This window comes from Mandrillus leucophaeus, unplaced genomic scaffold (genome assembly GCF_000951045.1).
Source record: "Mandrillus leucophaeus isolate KB7577 unplaced genomic scaffold, Mleu.le_1.0 Scaffold167, whole genome shotgun sequence".
In the NCBI taxonomy this organism is placed as follows: Eukaryota; Metazoa; Chordata; class Mammalia; order Primates; family Cercopithecidae; genus Mandrillus; species Mandrillus leucophaeus.
In genome coordinates, this window is record NW_012101665.1 from 1,026,811 (window position 1) to 1,042,073 (window position 15,263).

The following is a 15,263-nucleotide window of genomic DNA, read 5'->3' on the forward strand; positions in this document are numbered from 1 at the left end:
AAAAAAAAAAAAAAGATCATTTTTGAATATTCTAGCAATTCTAGGTTCAAAATTCTAATCTTTAGCAATGTAGGCTGCCAGCAAAGTAGCTATCCCTCTTTGGGAGGCTCATATTTCAGAGTGGCAAGGTAAGGTATTAGACAAAAGAAAGTTATTTAAGGCTTGGTATGCAACAAGATCTTTTAAAAAAAAGTTATTTAAAGAAGACAGAAGGATAAACTAATGAAATAGACAAACAGGGAAATTAGATCTGTTTGAATACAGAAAACATAAAGTATCTCAATCTTTTTTGTTTCAAAGTATAAACCTTTGATACCACTGCAACTCAATATAAATAAAAAAAATTGAGAGTTCCTCTGAAGATTAAAGTATCACAGCAAAGGTGTTTCCAGGCTTAGGAGCAAGTCTCTCAAACAGGAATTATTTAAATTCCTTTTAATAGGGCAAATTAAATAATTAACACTAAACCTCTATCTGAATATGTATTTTTTCTATAACCGGGCACGGTGGTGTGCCTGTAGTCCCTGGGCAACCTAGTGAGACTCCATCTCAAATAAAAAAACAGAAACCAAAAAACAAAGGAAGAGAATTGTATTTACAGAAATATGTCAGAGATTATTGAAAACCACATATATTTAAAAATTCAATTTTAGAAATTCTAGAATTTTCTAAGAACCTCTAAACAGAAAAATAAGAGCAGTAGTAGCACATTGGTAGCCAAAGTATTCTTTGAAGTTGGGATAAGTGGTACAGAGAAAAGGGGGCACTAGATAATCATTTATAAGCAGTAATTTTTTTTGGTGCCCACTCTTCTATGTGGTATGCCCTGTTTCAAATCCAAGGATACAGCAGTAAATTTGTGTTCACATTCTAAAGGGGTCAGAAAAAAATATGTCAAAACATATCAGATGGTTACAAGTGCTAAGAAGAAAAAGCGGGGAAAGAGGAAACAGAAGGTGTTATTTTACATAGATAAAATAGTACATCATGATCATGCCTAATGAACTAATGAACATTTTCTATTAGGATGACCCTGTAAACAGATACTCAATGCTTAAAGTAGTTAAGTGAGCCACATAGAAATAAGAGTGTTCTAGGCAGAGGGAACAGCAAGTGCCAGTGCCCTGAGCCATGAGCCTGCTGGCACATTTGACAAACCATAAGGAAGTCAATATGGCTGGATTGCAGACCAGCAAAAGTTCAGTGATAGAGTTGTGTAGTCTGTGATAAGGACTAAGGATCTTGTTCTTGGTGAGATGGGAAGTCATTCTGAAAAGGAAGAGTATGATCTGACTTACAGATCTTAACAGAATCAGTCTGGCTGAAAACAGAGCTTTAAGAAGTGAAGGGCACAAGTAGAAAGGCTGAAAACAGAGCTTTAAGAAGTGAAGGGCACAAGTAGAAAGACTCGCCAGAAAGCAAGTGCTTGATTGAGGCTCCAGATGGCAGTGGCTTGGGTGAAAATGATAGTAAGAGAGGCGGTGAGATATTTTTAGAAGGTAGATAAAACTGTCCCCATCGACTTCTTTAACATTAAAAAAATTTAAGATATAATTCATACATCATAAAATTCACCATTAAAAAAAGTATGTAGGCTGGGCATGATGGCTCACACCTGTAATCCCAGCACTTTGGGAGGCCAAGGCAGGTGGATCACGAGGTAAGGAGTTTGAGACCAGCCTGGCCGACATGGTGAAACCCCGTTTCTACTAAAAATACAAAAATTAGCTGGGTGTGGTGGCATGCGCCTGTAATCCCAGCTACTTGGGATGTTGAGGCAAGAGAATTGCTTGGACCCAGGTGGTGGAGGTTGCAGTAAGCCAAGATCATGCTACTGCACTCCAGCCTGGGCAACAGAGCAAGACTATGTCTTGTGGGTTGTGGGCGAAGGTATGTAATACAGTGGTTTTTAGTAAGAATTCTTATACTTTATAACTTTAACTTTTTAATATGGCTTCTTTAATCTTTCAAATCTTTCAAAGATTAGAAAGAACCTTTGTTCAGTAGAAATTATATATTTTGAGGGCTGTAGACATGCTAGTGTCAGCTGGCCCTGAACCCATCTTTATCTTGTCATAATTTCATATAGGCCAAGTATCTTGTACATTGAAAAAATGTTTAGGTTGTGTAAAAGGCAAATGACATGCTAGTTTGAAACATTAATAAAAAATGCAAAAGAAAAAAATTTAAAAATGCAAACATTCACCTAAATTCATATACTGTTATTGTAAAAGCTATCATGAAATGTATTTTGTGCCTTTTTTCTCATCTGTAAAAAAGGGCCTTGGACTGGTTGATATCTATGGTTTCTTTCAGCCTCCTGAGTGCTGGGACTATAGGACTGTGCCACCTCATCTGGCTAACTTTTATAACATGTTTTGTAGAGATGGGGTCTCACTATGTTGCCCAGGCTAGTGTTGAATTCCTGTCCTCAAGCAATTCTCTCACTTTGGCTTCCCAAAGTGCTGGGATTATAGGTGTGAGTCACCATGCCTGGCCCAGATATCTTTTTAAATTACTTACTGTTTGCAGTGTACACCAAAATCTTCTATTTTATTAAGTGGGATAGTCTGGTACTCAGAAGGTCCTTCATCAGGAGGTTTGTAGCCCTAAACAAAAATGAGGCAAACAGAAGATTAAAAAAACATATATATAAACGAGAAAAACATCATGTTTTCTATGCAGCTTTCTAATTATAGGATTATTAATTTTGGGAGGCAAATACTTAACATGAGCATTCTAATAAAAAAAAAATACTGTTTCTACTTTCCCCCTACCCTGTTTGGTGGCTATAGGCTGGATTTTGCTTACAGATTTATTTTTCTTCTCCTTAGGTGATGTACTTTTGTTCTAATTAACTATTTTAGATTGCAGGCTCCTGCCAGGGAAGGAAACAGACCTATAGATTTAGCTCGTTTTTTCTCTAGTACCTGTCAGAATGCCACAGGCACACAGATAGTTATTAAAGACTGCTTTCCCAGTAAAATTAACAATATATAACATAAATGTATTACCCTTTACTAGGGACAGCTTGTGGTAGTTTACTATTTTGTAAATATTATTAAATTGTTTTAACAAAAAGAGATATTGCTAATGTCTTTAATAATAAGTCAAATATTTGGAATTTAAAACATGTAAGGACTTATAATTGTAAAAATTACTAAGCATTCCTACAGTCCCAGCTACTTGGGAGGCTGAGTTGGCTTGAGCCTAGGAGATGAAGGCTGTAGTACACTATGATCATGCCTGTGAATAGCCACTGTACTCCAGCCTAGGTAACACAGTGAGACTCTATCTATCTCTTAAAAAAAAAAAAAAAAAAAGTTACCTTTGGGTATGTCCTAAAGGCGCCAAGATTCACTTTCCCTGCAGATATTGTTCTTGTTGGATCAATCACCACTGCTACAAATGGTTCCTGGAACTGCTGATTGAGCATCTGAGTACTAACATCAATCCCAGAAAGCCAGCAGCCATAGCCAGGATGGCTATGATACCACCCGATTGCATTTTCAAGGCGGCCAACCTAACAAATGAAGGGGCAAAAAAGTTTAAGATTACTCTTTAATTAATTTACAAGGTACCAGTACAATAAAGGTAACCAGTCTCCTTCCCATCTCTTTCTCCTCAATTACCCAGTTTTATCAGCCCAAATGTGAAATCTATAGGCAATTGCTTACCCTTAGAGATATTCTTTGTATACAGAATACATATTCTTTGCATATATATAGATTGATAAAAACACACACAGTAGCATACCACGTAACAATAATAATGTTTCACACTTTGCTTTTTCACTCAATAAACTGCTTTGGAGTTTGCTTCACATAAGTCATCAATATACATGATGGTTACTTTTTTTTCTTTTTTTCTTTTAAAGGCTGCCTGGCAGTCCACTGATGGGATATACCATAATTTATTTAGCCAGTTTTATACTCAGGAACTGAGTTAGATTGTTTCCAAATTTTTTATTTTAAACACATATCTGGTAATAAGTGTGAGAGTTTATTTAAAAAAAAATAAAATCCATGCCATAGACCGGGTGCAGTGGCTCATGCCTGTAATCCCAGCACTTTGGGAGGCTGAGGTGGGTGGATCACTTGAGGACAGGAGTGGCCAACACTCCTGTCCTGGCCAACACAGAGAAAACCTGTCTCTACTAAAAATACAAAAATTATGGAAGGGCATGGTGGCTCATGTCTGTAATCCCAGCACTTTGGTAGGCCAAGGTGGGCAGATCACTTGAAGTCAGGAGTTTGAGACCAGTCAGGCCAACACGGCAAAATCCATCTCTACTAAGAATACAAAAATTATCCAGGCCTACTGGTGCACGCCTGTAGTCCCAGCTACTCAGGAGGCTGAGGAGGGAGAATTGCTTGAGCCCAGGAGGTGGAGGTTGCAGTGAGCCAAGATCACGCCACTGCACTCTAGCCTGGGCAACAGAGCAAGACTATGTCTTGTGGGTTGTGGGCGAAGGTATGTAATACAGTGGTTTTTAGTAAGAATTCTTATACTTTATAACTTTAACTTTTTAATATGGCTTCTTTAATCTTTCAAATCTTTCAAAGATTAGAAAGAACCTTTGTTCAGTAGAAATTATATATTTTGAGGGCTGTAGACATGCTAGTGTCAGCTGGCCCTGAACCCATCTTTATCTTGTCATAATTTCATATAGGCCAAGTATCTTGTACATTGAAAAAATGTTTAGGTTGTGTAAAAGGCAAATGACATGCTAGTTTGAAACATTAATAAAAAATGCAAAAGAAAAAAATTTAAAAATGCAAACATTCACCTAAATTCATATACTGTTATTGTAAAAGCTATCATGAAATGTATTTTGTGCCTTTTTTCTCATCTGTAAAAAAGGGCCTTGGACTGGTTGATATCTATGGTTTCTTTCAGCCTCCTGAGTGCTGGGACTATAGGACTGTGCCACCTCATCTGGCTAACTTTTATAACATGTTTTGTAGAGATGGGGTCTCACTATGTTGCCCAGGCTAGTGTTGAATTCCTGTCCTCAAGCAATTCTCTCACTTTGGCTTCCCAAAGTGCTGGGATTATAGGTGTGAGTCACCATGCCTGGCCCAGATATCTTTTTAAATTACTTACTGTTTGCAGTGTACACCAAAATCTTCTATTTTATTAAGTGGGATAGTCTGGTACTCAGAAGGTCCTTCATCAGGAGGTTTGTAGCCCTTTGGGTATGTCCTAAAGGCGCCAAGATTCACTTTCCCTGCAGATATTGTTCTTGTTGGATCAATCACCACTGCTACAAATGGTTCCTGGAACTGCTGATTGAGCATCTGAGTACTAACATCAATCCCAGAAAGCCAGCAGCCATAGCCAGGATGGCTATGATACCACCCGATTGCATTTTCAAGGTGGCCAACCTGTTTGGCATTTTCTATGTATGCAGCCATGTATTCATATGCAGCAGCCTGAGCATTTACTCGAGTTTCAGTGCCCTCCACAGGCAAAGCAAAGCTGTCCATAATGATCATGGTTTCACCATCCACCTTTCCTAGCATCAGACCCATCACTTCTAAGTTGCCTCCTGATCTGGCATGCATCACCATCTTCAGTAGAGCCAATGCCGAGATTTTGCAGTACTTAAAGTAATGGTGACCCCAAAACAAAAGCACAATGTAATTAAATTTCTTATATAAAGTAAAATTTCAGAAAAGTTTTTATGAAGATAAAGAGTAAGTATTGAAGGAATTTACAGTGATGGAAGGGGAGTGTAGACTATGGGGAGAAAAAGTAGAAAAGGACAGTTTTTGCAGGCTGGAAACAATAAGTATGTTATAGTCCTGCAATGTATCCCCCTTGGGGGAGGGGAAAAGTCTGAAGTAGTTTTTTAATATGCTAAATAAGGGAGTAACATGACCAGTTCAATAGACTTTTTCTCCATTAATCTGGAATCACCCAATCTTGGATTCTGACTGCTTGGATGGTTGTGCCTAACTGTTCTGAGGCCTAACCTCTGGCCTAATGGTTAAGAATGTGGGTTCTGACATTCATCTGCTAAGGTTTGAATCTTGACATTGCCATTCCCTAGCTGTGATATTGGGACAACCATGTAATGTCTATGCCTAGGTTTCCTTTTCTGTAAATAGGGATAGTCATAATTGTTATTAGGATAAAGTAAATGAAATAATGTATATAAAGTGCTTAGCTTAGCACCTTACACATACTAGAACCCTAATAAGTGCTAGCTGTTATCAGCATTATTAACCTGTCTCTTAACCCTACTCTCAAAGAACAGAGTGTTGAAGGGTGGGCTTCCCTGTTATATCAGCCTCAAATTAAAAAGTAGCCATAATATCCTAGTCTTCTATGATCATTATTTCAGAGTTGGTCATCAGTGAATTAAACTCTTGAATAAAATTACATTTTGGTCTCATTAGTGCAGCCCAAGACAGCTAGGATGAATATAATTAGAGCCACAATTAGACAGTGAAGCAGGCCGACAGTTTCCAAATATTTAAGAGTACGCAAACCTAAAATGCACAACCTGCTACAGAAACAGGCAGACAACCAAGCAACTTAAGCAGCCTTACAGAGCAGTCAGTCAACATCTCTACAAAGCCTTTTTAGATGTCTGCCCACAGAAAGAATCCAAATTTAATTCCTAAGCTTTGCCAGATTTCAACCAAAAGCTGAAAAATGTGTAGACCTCATGTTGGAAATCAAGACATGAATCGAAATCTTGGCTTCTCCCTTTACTGGAGAAAAGAAGAAAGACAAGTTACTGTGCTCCTATTACATATATTCTAGACGACTCTTTTTATACATTATCTCACCTAATCTCTATGACAATACCAATAGGTAGGTCTTATTTCCATACTATGACAAATGAAGATGGATAAGTAAATTTCCTAAGGTCAGACTTATCAGTTAGTGACAGCTGTGAAGTTTGATCTTAGGTCTGACTATTGCTCAGCTAAGAGTTCACTTATCTCAGTGTGATCATAAATTACATAATGTATTTGCTTGTTTTTTAATTTGTAAAAAAAGGATGGATATACTGTACTGGGTTGTCATAAAGATTAAATGACGTGGAAATCTCTAGCTAGATGCTTCCACAATTCACCATTGTGGAATCTGAATACTGAGAGACAAGGCTAGCTTTGTAAAAAAAACTGTGAGGCAGTAGAAGTATGTCCTCTTGTTGACTACAGCTCTCATTTCTATCTAACCATTAGCTTTTGTGCTCCTTTTACTCTCTCTCAAACATAGCCCGTAATAATTATCTTTTCCTGAGAGCAGGAAATCTCTCAGGAGATGCTCTCAGGAAAACATAAATATTATGGGTAAAGATCCCTCGACTTGTCACCACTCCCAGGGAAAAATGGGTATTGTTGAAGGGCAAAAAGTCTTAAGCTCGATTTTTAAAATTTCTGGCTTATGGAAACTGATGGAGTAACATTGTAGAGACCAGGTAGAGCCTCCGTGTGCCTCCGAAATAATTATCAGCAATCAAAAAACTATTACAGACCCAGGCCTCACGCCTGTAATTCCAGCATTTTGGAAGGCCAAGGTGGGAGGATCGCTTGAAGGCAGGAGCTCGAGATCAGCCTGAGCGACATAGCGAGGACCCACCTCTAGTTAAAAAAGAAAATAAAAGAAAATAGCTCATAGCTATTTTTGAGACCTTGAGCTGCTGACTCGATTTCTGAAAACAGCTGCGGTCCCCAGTAAGGGAATAGCTGAAGACCCAAATAAGGTGCATGTCGACACTGGGTTCAAGGCAGGGTGTGCGGCATATATGACAATACGGATATTCAGAAGTGACAACTTAAATCACCGCTTGTTGTTCTCCCCTTACATCATCCGGGGGTAAATGGATTAAAGCGACAGAAAGGGGAGTCAAAGCCCCAGCGGAGGGCTTAGGCTCTACTTGCAGATCCAAGGCGCATATTCTGTCCCCCTCCCCGTCGGTGAAAGCTCTTCACCCCTTTCACCTCCCTCTCCCTCTGGGTCTCTTAAACTCCCGCCAACCCTTCCCTCCCCTGCGTCTCGCCAGGGACCTCCTCACTCCTTAGTCCAGGGCTTCGCCGCCAGGATTTCTTGCTGCTGTTTCTTGTCGTATTTGTAGATTTCATCGATACTCTGAGCTTCCTGCATATTGTTGGCCAATTCCCAGGTTTTCTGAGCCATACCGCTCCCGGACGCCGCCATTGCAGAGAAAGCGGAGAAGTTGTCGTCTCTACAACCAAGACGCAACTTTACCTCGCTAGGTCTCCGGGTGTGGGCCTTGACCCTCCGCACCACGGGAACAAACTCTTACCTAGACTCTCGGGGCAGCCATGACACCTAGAACCGGAGGTGAACTTGGTAGAGACCATTCAGGGAAGACAGGGACCTTTCCGGGACATGACGATATAAGCAGCAGTTACAGTAATAGGGAGAGACGAATCTTCTTGTGACTTAAATTAGAACATCTTTCTCGGAAAATTGTATGTGTGAAATAGAACAAACAAAATTATAGGGTATGGGAATGGTATAGTCTTCCATACCGGAAGAAGGGCATGTAACGTTATTCCAGAAACTGTTAATTGCCTTCTCTGCTTGTACTGCGCAGGCTCGGCCTCCGCCATATTAAAGGTAGTTGGAGCCTTAACGGTGAGATGTGGAGGGCAGAAAGTGTTTTTGTGTGGGTATAGGTACCTTAAATGAGATAAGTTTGTTGAAAGACTAAAGGGTAAGGCCGTCTGTTGTACAACTGAGCTAAAAGTCGTTCTGGAAGCTGGTTGAGAGGAAGATAAACATGGCATTCCACTTTACTTCAAGATGACTCACTGCACATGCGTAAAAGCTAACGGGCTCGTGGTGGCTTGGCACTTAACTTGCAGATGGGCTTTTTCTATCGATGCCAGGAGGCAGTGGGTACTCCTTGATTGCTATTGTCATACCTTTTTGGGTGTCGGTAAAAATTAACATCTACATATGCATAATGTGCCATTACTGATCTGAAAATGTCCAGTACTCCGTTCTTATAATAGGTTACAGTTAAATCTTTGGCACTGCTGTGAATTATGTGCCATTACTGTTCTGAAAATGTCCAGTACTCAGTTCTTATAATAGGTTACAGTTAAATCTTTGGTACTCCTGTGAACCGCATTTGTTCCCAAAGCGTAATTAATCTCGGCAGCTGGTTTGTTTTCTTCCTACAGTTAATACAATGTTTTAATTATTTTTTAAATTAGTTTACGTGTTTTAGGTTTTCTTTTTTCTCCATCTCATTCCTCCATCCATGCAAGATTTTAAGTTTCAAGACACAGGGAGCAGGTCTGCGTTCCTTGTTTTATCTCCTAGCACCTAGCATAGGTGTTCAAGATTTTTTTTTTTTTTTTTTTTCCTTTCCTGAAAAGATAGCATCACAGGCCAGGCGCGGTGGCTCACGCCTGTAATCCCAGCACTTTGGGCAGCCGAGGCGGGCGGATCACTTGAGATCGAGAGTTCGAGACCAGCCTGGCCAACATGGTGAAGTCTCTAAAAAAATACCAAAAAATTAGCCAGTCATGATGGTGTGCGCCTGTAGACCCAGCTACTCAGGAGGCTGAGGCAGGAGAATCGTTTGAACCCAGGAGGCGGAAGTTGCAGTGATCCTAGATCGCGCCACTCCAGCCTGTGAGACAGAGCCAGTCTCAAAAAAAAAAAAAAAAAAAAAAAGAAAAGAAAAGAAAAAGAAAAAAGAAAAGATAGCACCACAGCTGTTAACAACCTGGCCCCTACGCACCTCTTCCAGCTTCATCTCTCTTTAGTCCCCCCTGAAACTTTTCGTTCTAGCAATGCAAATATATTTCCTTCGGCTTTGCATATGTGGTCAGCATTGCTTGAAATGCTCTTTCCTACATTTTCTGCCTGGGAACTCATATTAATCTTTAAAAATACAGTCCAGTGAGATCGACCACGAACTCTTTCTTGACACTCCAATGACCATTCCTTCCATGATGTCTCTTAAGTCTCTGTAGGTGCTTCTGTAACTGTTACAATGCGTTGTAATAATCAGTTAAGACAAAAACATTGGAATTATCGAATCCTCACCACAGCTTGCTGTTTTGGCACTTTCAGTTGAAGAAAATTTGCTTTAAAACCATCTTACAAAGAAATTTAGGGTAAAATAGTACATTAATACCTACCCTTAGTTCCACTCTCCTGGGAAACTAGAGGTCTCTTTTCTAGTAGTAGCATATGGCCATATGCTATTGTATTGGGGTGAACTGAATAACATGTTGAAAATGATAAGGAAAGCCCAGGACCCAACGTTGACGACACTCCTGGGCTAGGAGTAACGCCCTGAGAGGTATGCCAACATTTTTCCTCTCACTACCTCCCCATTTTTCTTTCCAGGCTCTGGCACTGTTCCCAAGCTGGCTGGTGCATGGGAGGTTGGAGAGGCTGAAGTAGATTTAGCCTGCGAAGTGGCCCCCACGGTTTAATAGCCCCTGGGCACAGCGGGAGAACGGGTTGTCCAAGTCCCCTGCCAGGGTGCTGGCGAACCGAGAGAGCAGCGGGCAGCTATGCGGCCTCCGGGACAGCAGGGGGCGATGTCTTGCCGCGCGGCCGCCTGCAGTGGGGGCGGGGCCGCACCCGGCGGTGGGCGAAGGGCGGGCGGAGGGCTGGGCCTGAGGGGCGGAGCCCAGGCCCGGAGGTTTTTCACGCTGTTCCCGCGCCAGGTGGCGGCTGCCAGCTTTTCGGTTCGCGACGATCCTGTAGAGCACTGTTCGTCTCCCGGTCTCAGGGAGCCCGCTCCCCTGAGTAAGAGTCAGCCAGCCGCGGATGGGGAGCGTGAGCTGCGGGGTGTCGTGCGGTGTGGTGTGGGTTGAGAGTGGAGAGTCCTGGGGCGGCATTCGCGGCCCCGGAGCGGGGGTAGGGGCAGGGGCTCCCTCGGGGCGTAGGTCTCGAGGCAACTAGGCCGCCGACGTGCCGGAGTTACAGGCTTTGGAGTCTGGGGGTGGAAGAGGGGGGTGGTTTCTTGTCGGCAGGGGGCATCGTGGCGGTTGGGCGCGGTGGGGGAGGTGCCCGAGTTACGGGTGTGGAGAGTTGGGGTCTCGCGGCCGAGAGGCAGGCACCATTGACTGAGTTATGAGGGTTGGGGGCGGGAGTTCCTGTGAGCAGGGGTCTTGCAGCTGCCGGGTTCGGGGAGGTGCCCTGGTTACACGGTCCGGATTCCTGGGCCACCGTGGTCGCTGCCGCCCGCGGTGTTGTTGTTAGCTGGTTGCCTGACGACGCACTGACGCTTCCTAGTCAGTCACCTCCAGGGCCTGAGGGCGAGCAGTGCCTTGGTTCCCACGCGCCTCCTCTACCCAACTGTGAGGCCTCCCCTGCTCTGTCAAGCCTCCCCAGGCGCCTTTCTAGCCCCTCGGTGCTTGTTATTGTTAACGTGGGAGCGCTTGTGCGCACTGCTTTGCTAGTAAAACTTACTTAATCTTCACTGTAGCTCGGTATTGTTGTTACCGTATTTCCCCCCGTGATTGCCCGATTGCTTGAGCTTGAACCTCTTGTTTCTAACTGCCTTGATTTTAGGAATCTTACGTGGGACTTGAATCCAGTTGTCAGTACATGTTATTAATGGAACTCATCTTTTGAGAGAGGCTAGCTCTCAAGATTGTAGGATTAAGACGCTTAACTAGGATTTCGGGGAAGACTAAATTCTGAAGTAAACCACCACCTGGTTTCCAAACACCATGGAAAATGCAGGGGCCTAAAAGTAACCAATAGGAATTTGTAAAATGCTAATTTAGGCCTTTTACAAGTTATTTAGGCTCTGTTCTGTGTGAAAGAATGACTTGTCATGTTAACAAGCTCCATGGAAGCTACTGAGGTATTTTCTCCGTATCATTCTTCTCCCTAGGAAGTCGCTAGCTTTTTGGTGATTAAGTATCTACTGAAATGCTCCACAAGGATCAATTTTTTGTTTGTTTGTTTGTTTTGTTTTTGGAGACAGGGTCTCGCTCTGTTGTATAGGCTGGAGTGCAGTGCACCATCTGGACTCACTGCAACCTCCCCCTTCCAGGTTCAAGCAGTTCTCCTGCCTCAGCCTCCTGAGTAGCTGGAACTACAAGTGCATGCCACCACGCCCTGCTAATTTTTGTACTTTTAGTAGAGAAGGAGTTTCACCTTGTTGGCCAGGCTGGTCTCGAACTTCTGACCTCAAGTCAGAAGCCTTTGCCTAGGCTTCCCAAAAATGCTGGGATTACGGCCCTGAGCTACATGCCAGGCCACGTTTGGGTCTTCTGCCAGATAGCCTTCTGGGAGGCAGTGGGTGCGTTTAGACAGAGTAAATTGAAACAGGCCACTTTCGGTACAGTTTTTCTCAAATGAAGCTTTCAGACAAATATTATTTAACTGTTACACATTTGAGCAGATTTCAGATTATCTTTTTTTTTTTTTTTTTTTTTTTTGAGACGGAGTCTCGCTCTGTCGCCCAGGCTGGAGTGCAGTGGCCGGATCTCAGCTCACTGCAAGCTCCGCCTCCTGGGTTTACGCCATTCTCCTGCCTCAGCCTCCCGAGTAGCTGGGACTACAGGCATCCACCACCTCGCCCGGCTCATTTTTCGTATTTTTAGTAGAGACGGGGTTTCACCGTGTTAGCCAGGATGGTCTCGATCTCCTGACCTCGTGATCCGCTCGTCTGGGCCTCCCAAAGTGCTGGGATTACAGGCTTGAGCCACCGCGCCCAGCCCCAGATTATCCTTTTAACATCATTCTGATTTAGGTTCTGATGTACTTTTCTGAGTGGCAGGCAAGGATGTTTGAGCAAGTGTTTCAGCAATTTAGCATAACCCTAAGGCTAATTTATGTTATTGCCCTTTATCACCATTAAGGGTGTATTATTAGTAGCTGCTGAAAGACTTCAACATGGTTTTATATATTTATTCACTCTCTCTTTGTATCCTGTCTCCCAGCCTCCCTCTTTCCCCCAGCAACAGTATTTACATGTTAGCAATATTAGGGAAATTTGTCAAAATTTGGGTGTACCCATGGGAGGAAGTTGCTCATGTGGATGCCATCTGCCAGGAGAAAGATGGAGAACCTTTCATTCGGTAGACAGATCTCTGGATGGATGAGAAGTGAGAAACATTGTCCTGGTCACTTTGTCCCTCCCTCTCTTCTAAAGCTCTTTCACTGGCCCCTCCCCCTACCCCACATGTTATCACACTTTGTCCCTCCCTCTCTTCTAAAGCTCTTTCACTGGCCCCTCCCCCTACCCCACATGTTATCACACTTTGTCCCTCCCTCTCTTCTAAAGCTCTTTCACTGGCCCCTCCCCCTACCCCACATGTTATCACACTTTGACACCTAGGTCCTGTTCCCCTACTCTAGGGTCTCTTTTTCCAGACAAAACTTCTCCCACAGCCTTAATGATTATTTTATATACTGCTAGATCTTTATTTCCAGCCTGGGTTCTATTCTGAGTTCTAGACATTTTTAGATTGTTTTCTTCATATCTCCAGTGCATCCATTATGGATATCTCACATTTAGCTCCTAAACCCCTGTCAGCCACTGTGGCAGGGGGCATTATCTTGTCCAAATTTGAGGACAAGAATCATGTTTATATATATACATATATATACATATATATACATATACATGTATACTTATATACACATATATACTTATATACACATATATACATATATACATACACACATACATATATACATATATACACATTGGTTTTTTTTGTTTGTTTTTTGTTTTTTGAGACAGAGTCTCACTCTGTCACCCATGCTGGAGTTCAGTGATGTGATCTTGGCTCACTGCAACCTCTGCTTCCCGTTTTCAAGCAATGGTTCAGCCTCCTGCTACGCCCAGCTAATTTTTTATATTTTTAGTAAAGATGAGGTTTTGTCATGTTGGCCGGCCTGGTCTCAAACTCTTGACCTCAAGCCATCTGCTTGTCTTGACCTCCCAAAGTGCTGGGATTACAGGCATGAGCCACCATGCCCCGGCCACATTTTATATTTTTGATCACGCCAGCCTCTAGCACAATGTCTTGCTTTAGGAGGGGAGTCATTTTCCGTTTCTCATGCTCCCATAGTGGGAAGGAAATTTGTACTCCAGTCCTTGAGAGGGAAAAGGATAGGAGCAACATTTTCCCATCTTTTTGTGACTGATGAATTTGGGAGAAGGAATTGGGCAAACTCAGTTCTTACTGGGTTCTGTTTATTGGATTTGACTAGACTTAGCAGAACGGGTATGCTCTGGTCTGCTTATATCTATATGATAAGCATAACGAGCCAAAGGTTAAGATTTAGAGAAGTTGGTATAGATTATGATAACCAAGTATCAATTATTGATGATTTAAATCTCAGCATACTTTATGTTTGCAGGCTCTGTTTTTTTGTTTGTTTTGTTTTTTGAGACAGAGTCTCGCTCTGTCACCTAGGCTAGAGTGCAGTGGCACGATCTCGGCTCACTGCAAGCTCTGCCTCTCGGGTTCACTCCATTCTCCTGCCTCAGCCTCCTGAGTAGTTGGGACTACAGGTGTCTGCCACCAAGCCTGGCTAATTTTTTTGTATTTTTAGTAGAGATGGGGTTTCACCGTGTTAGCCGGGATGGTCTTGATCTCCTGACCTCGTGATCCGACAGCCTCAGCCTCCCAAAGCGCTGGGATTACAGGTGTGAGCCACTGCGCCCGGCCACAGGCTCTGTTTTTAAGAGGTAAATCTTCATATATGCAAAGACTATAAAGATACAACAATAAACAATAAAAGAATTGATCTTTTTTTTTTTTTGACACTGAGTATTGCTCTGTCATCCAGGCTGTAGTACAGTGGCGTGATCTGGGCTCATTACAACGTCTGCTTCCTTGTTTCAAGCCATTCTCCTGCCTCAGCCTCCTGATTAGCTGGGACTACAGAGGTGTGCCACCATGCCTGGCTAATTTTTGTATTTTTAGTGGAGATGAGTTTTGCTGTGTTAACCAGACTGGTCTCAAACTCCTGACCTCGGGTGATCCATTCCCCTTGGCCTCCCAAAGTGCTGGGATCACAGGCATGGGCCACCACGCCTGGCCTGATCTGTTGATTTCCAAGTGTTAGGTTCTCTGTCATACTTTTTATATGCATTATTTTGCTTTTTCTTCATTATATACTAGAATAAATGATATTTCCGTTTTATAGATTAGGCATAGAGCAGTTAAGGAACATACTTGAGGGCCGGGCGCGGTGGCTCAAGCCTGTAATCCCAGCACTTTGGGAGGCCGAGACGGGCGGATCACGAGGTCAGGAGATCGAGACCATCCTGGCTAACA

At 42.7% G+C, this 15,263-nt stretch overlaps 2 protein-coding genes across 4 annotated transcripts in view; one reads left to right on the forward strand and one right to left on the reverse strand.

Moving 5' to 3' along the window:
* Positions 1 to 8,512, reverse strand: part of COPS5 (COP9 signalosome subunit 5) — a 25,410-nt gene extending 16,898 nt beyond the window's left edge. The window contains exons 1-3 of one of the 2 annotated variants that reach the window (XM_011976486.1): positions 8,288 to 8,512; positions 8,036 to 8,206; positions 5,107 to 5,622 (exon numbers count right to left, since the gene is read on the reverse strand). In XM_011976486.1, coding sequence (XP_011831876.1) covers positions 5,107 to 5,622; positions 8,036 to 8,178 — 659 coding nt within the window. In that variant the 5' untranslated portion in view covers positions 8,179 to 8,206; positions 8,288 to 8,512. Of the gene's footprint in view, positions 1 to 5,106; positions 5,623 to 8,035 lie in introns of both variants that reach the window. The other variant, XM_011976485.1, reaches the window with a different exon arrangement.
* A 2,124-nt stretch (positions 8,513 to 10,636) lies between these two features.
* Positions 10,637 to 15,263, forward strand: part of CSPP1 (centrosome and spindle pole associated protein 1) — a 136,596-nt gene continuing 131,969 nt past the window's right edge. The window contains exon 1 of one of the 2 annotated variants that reach the window (XM_011976490.1): positions 10,637 to 10,761. The gene's annotated coding sequence lies outside the window, so the exon portion shown is untranslated. The remainder of the gene's footprint in view (positions 10,762 to 15,263) is intronic. The other variant, XM_011976489.1, reaches the window with a different exon arrangement.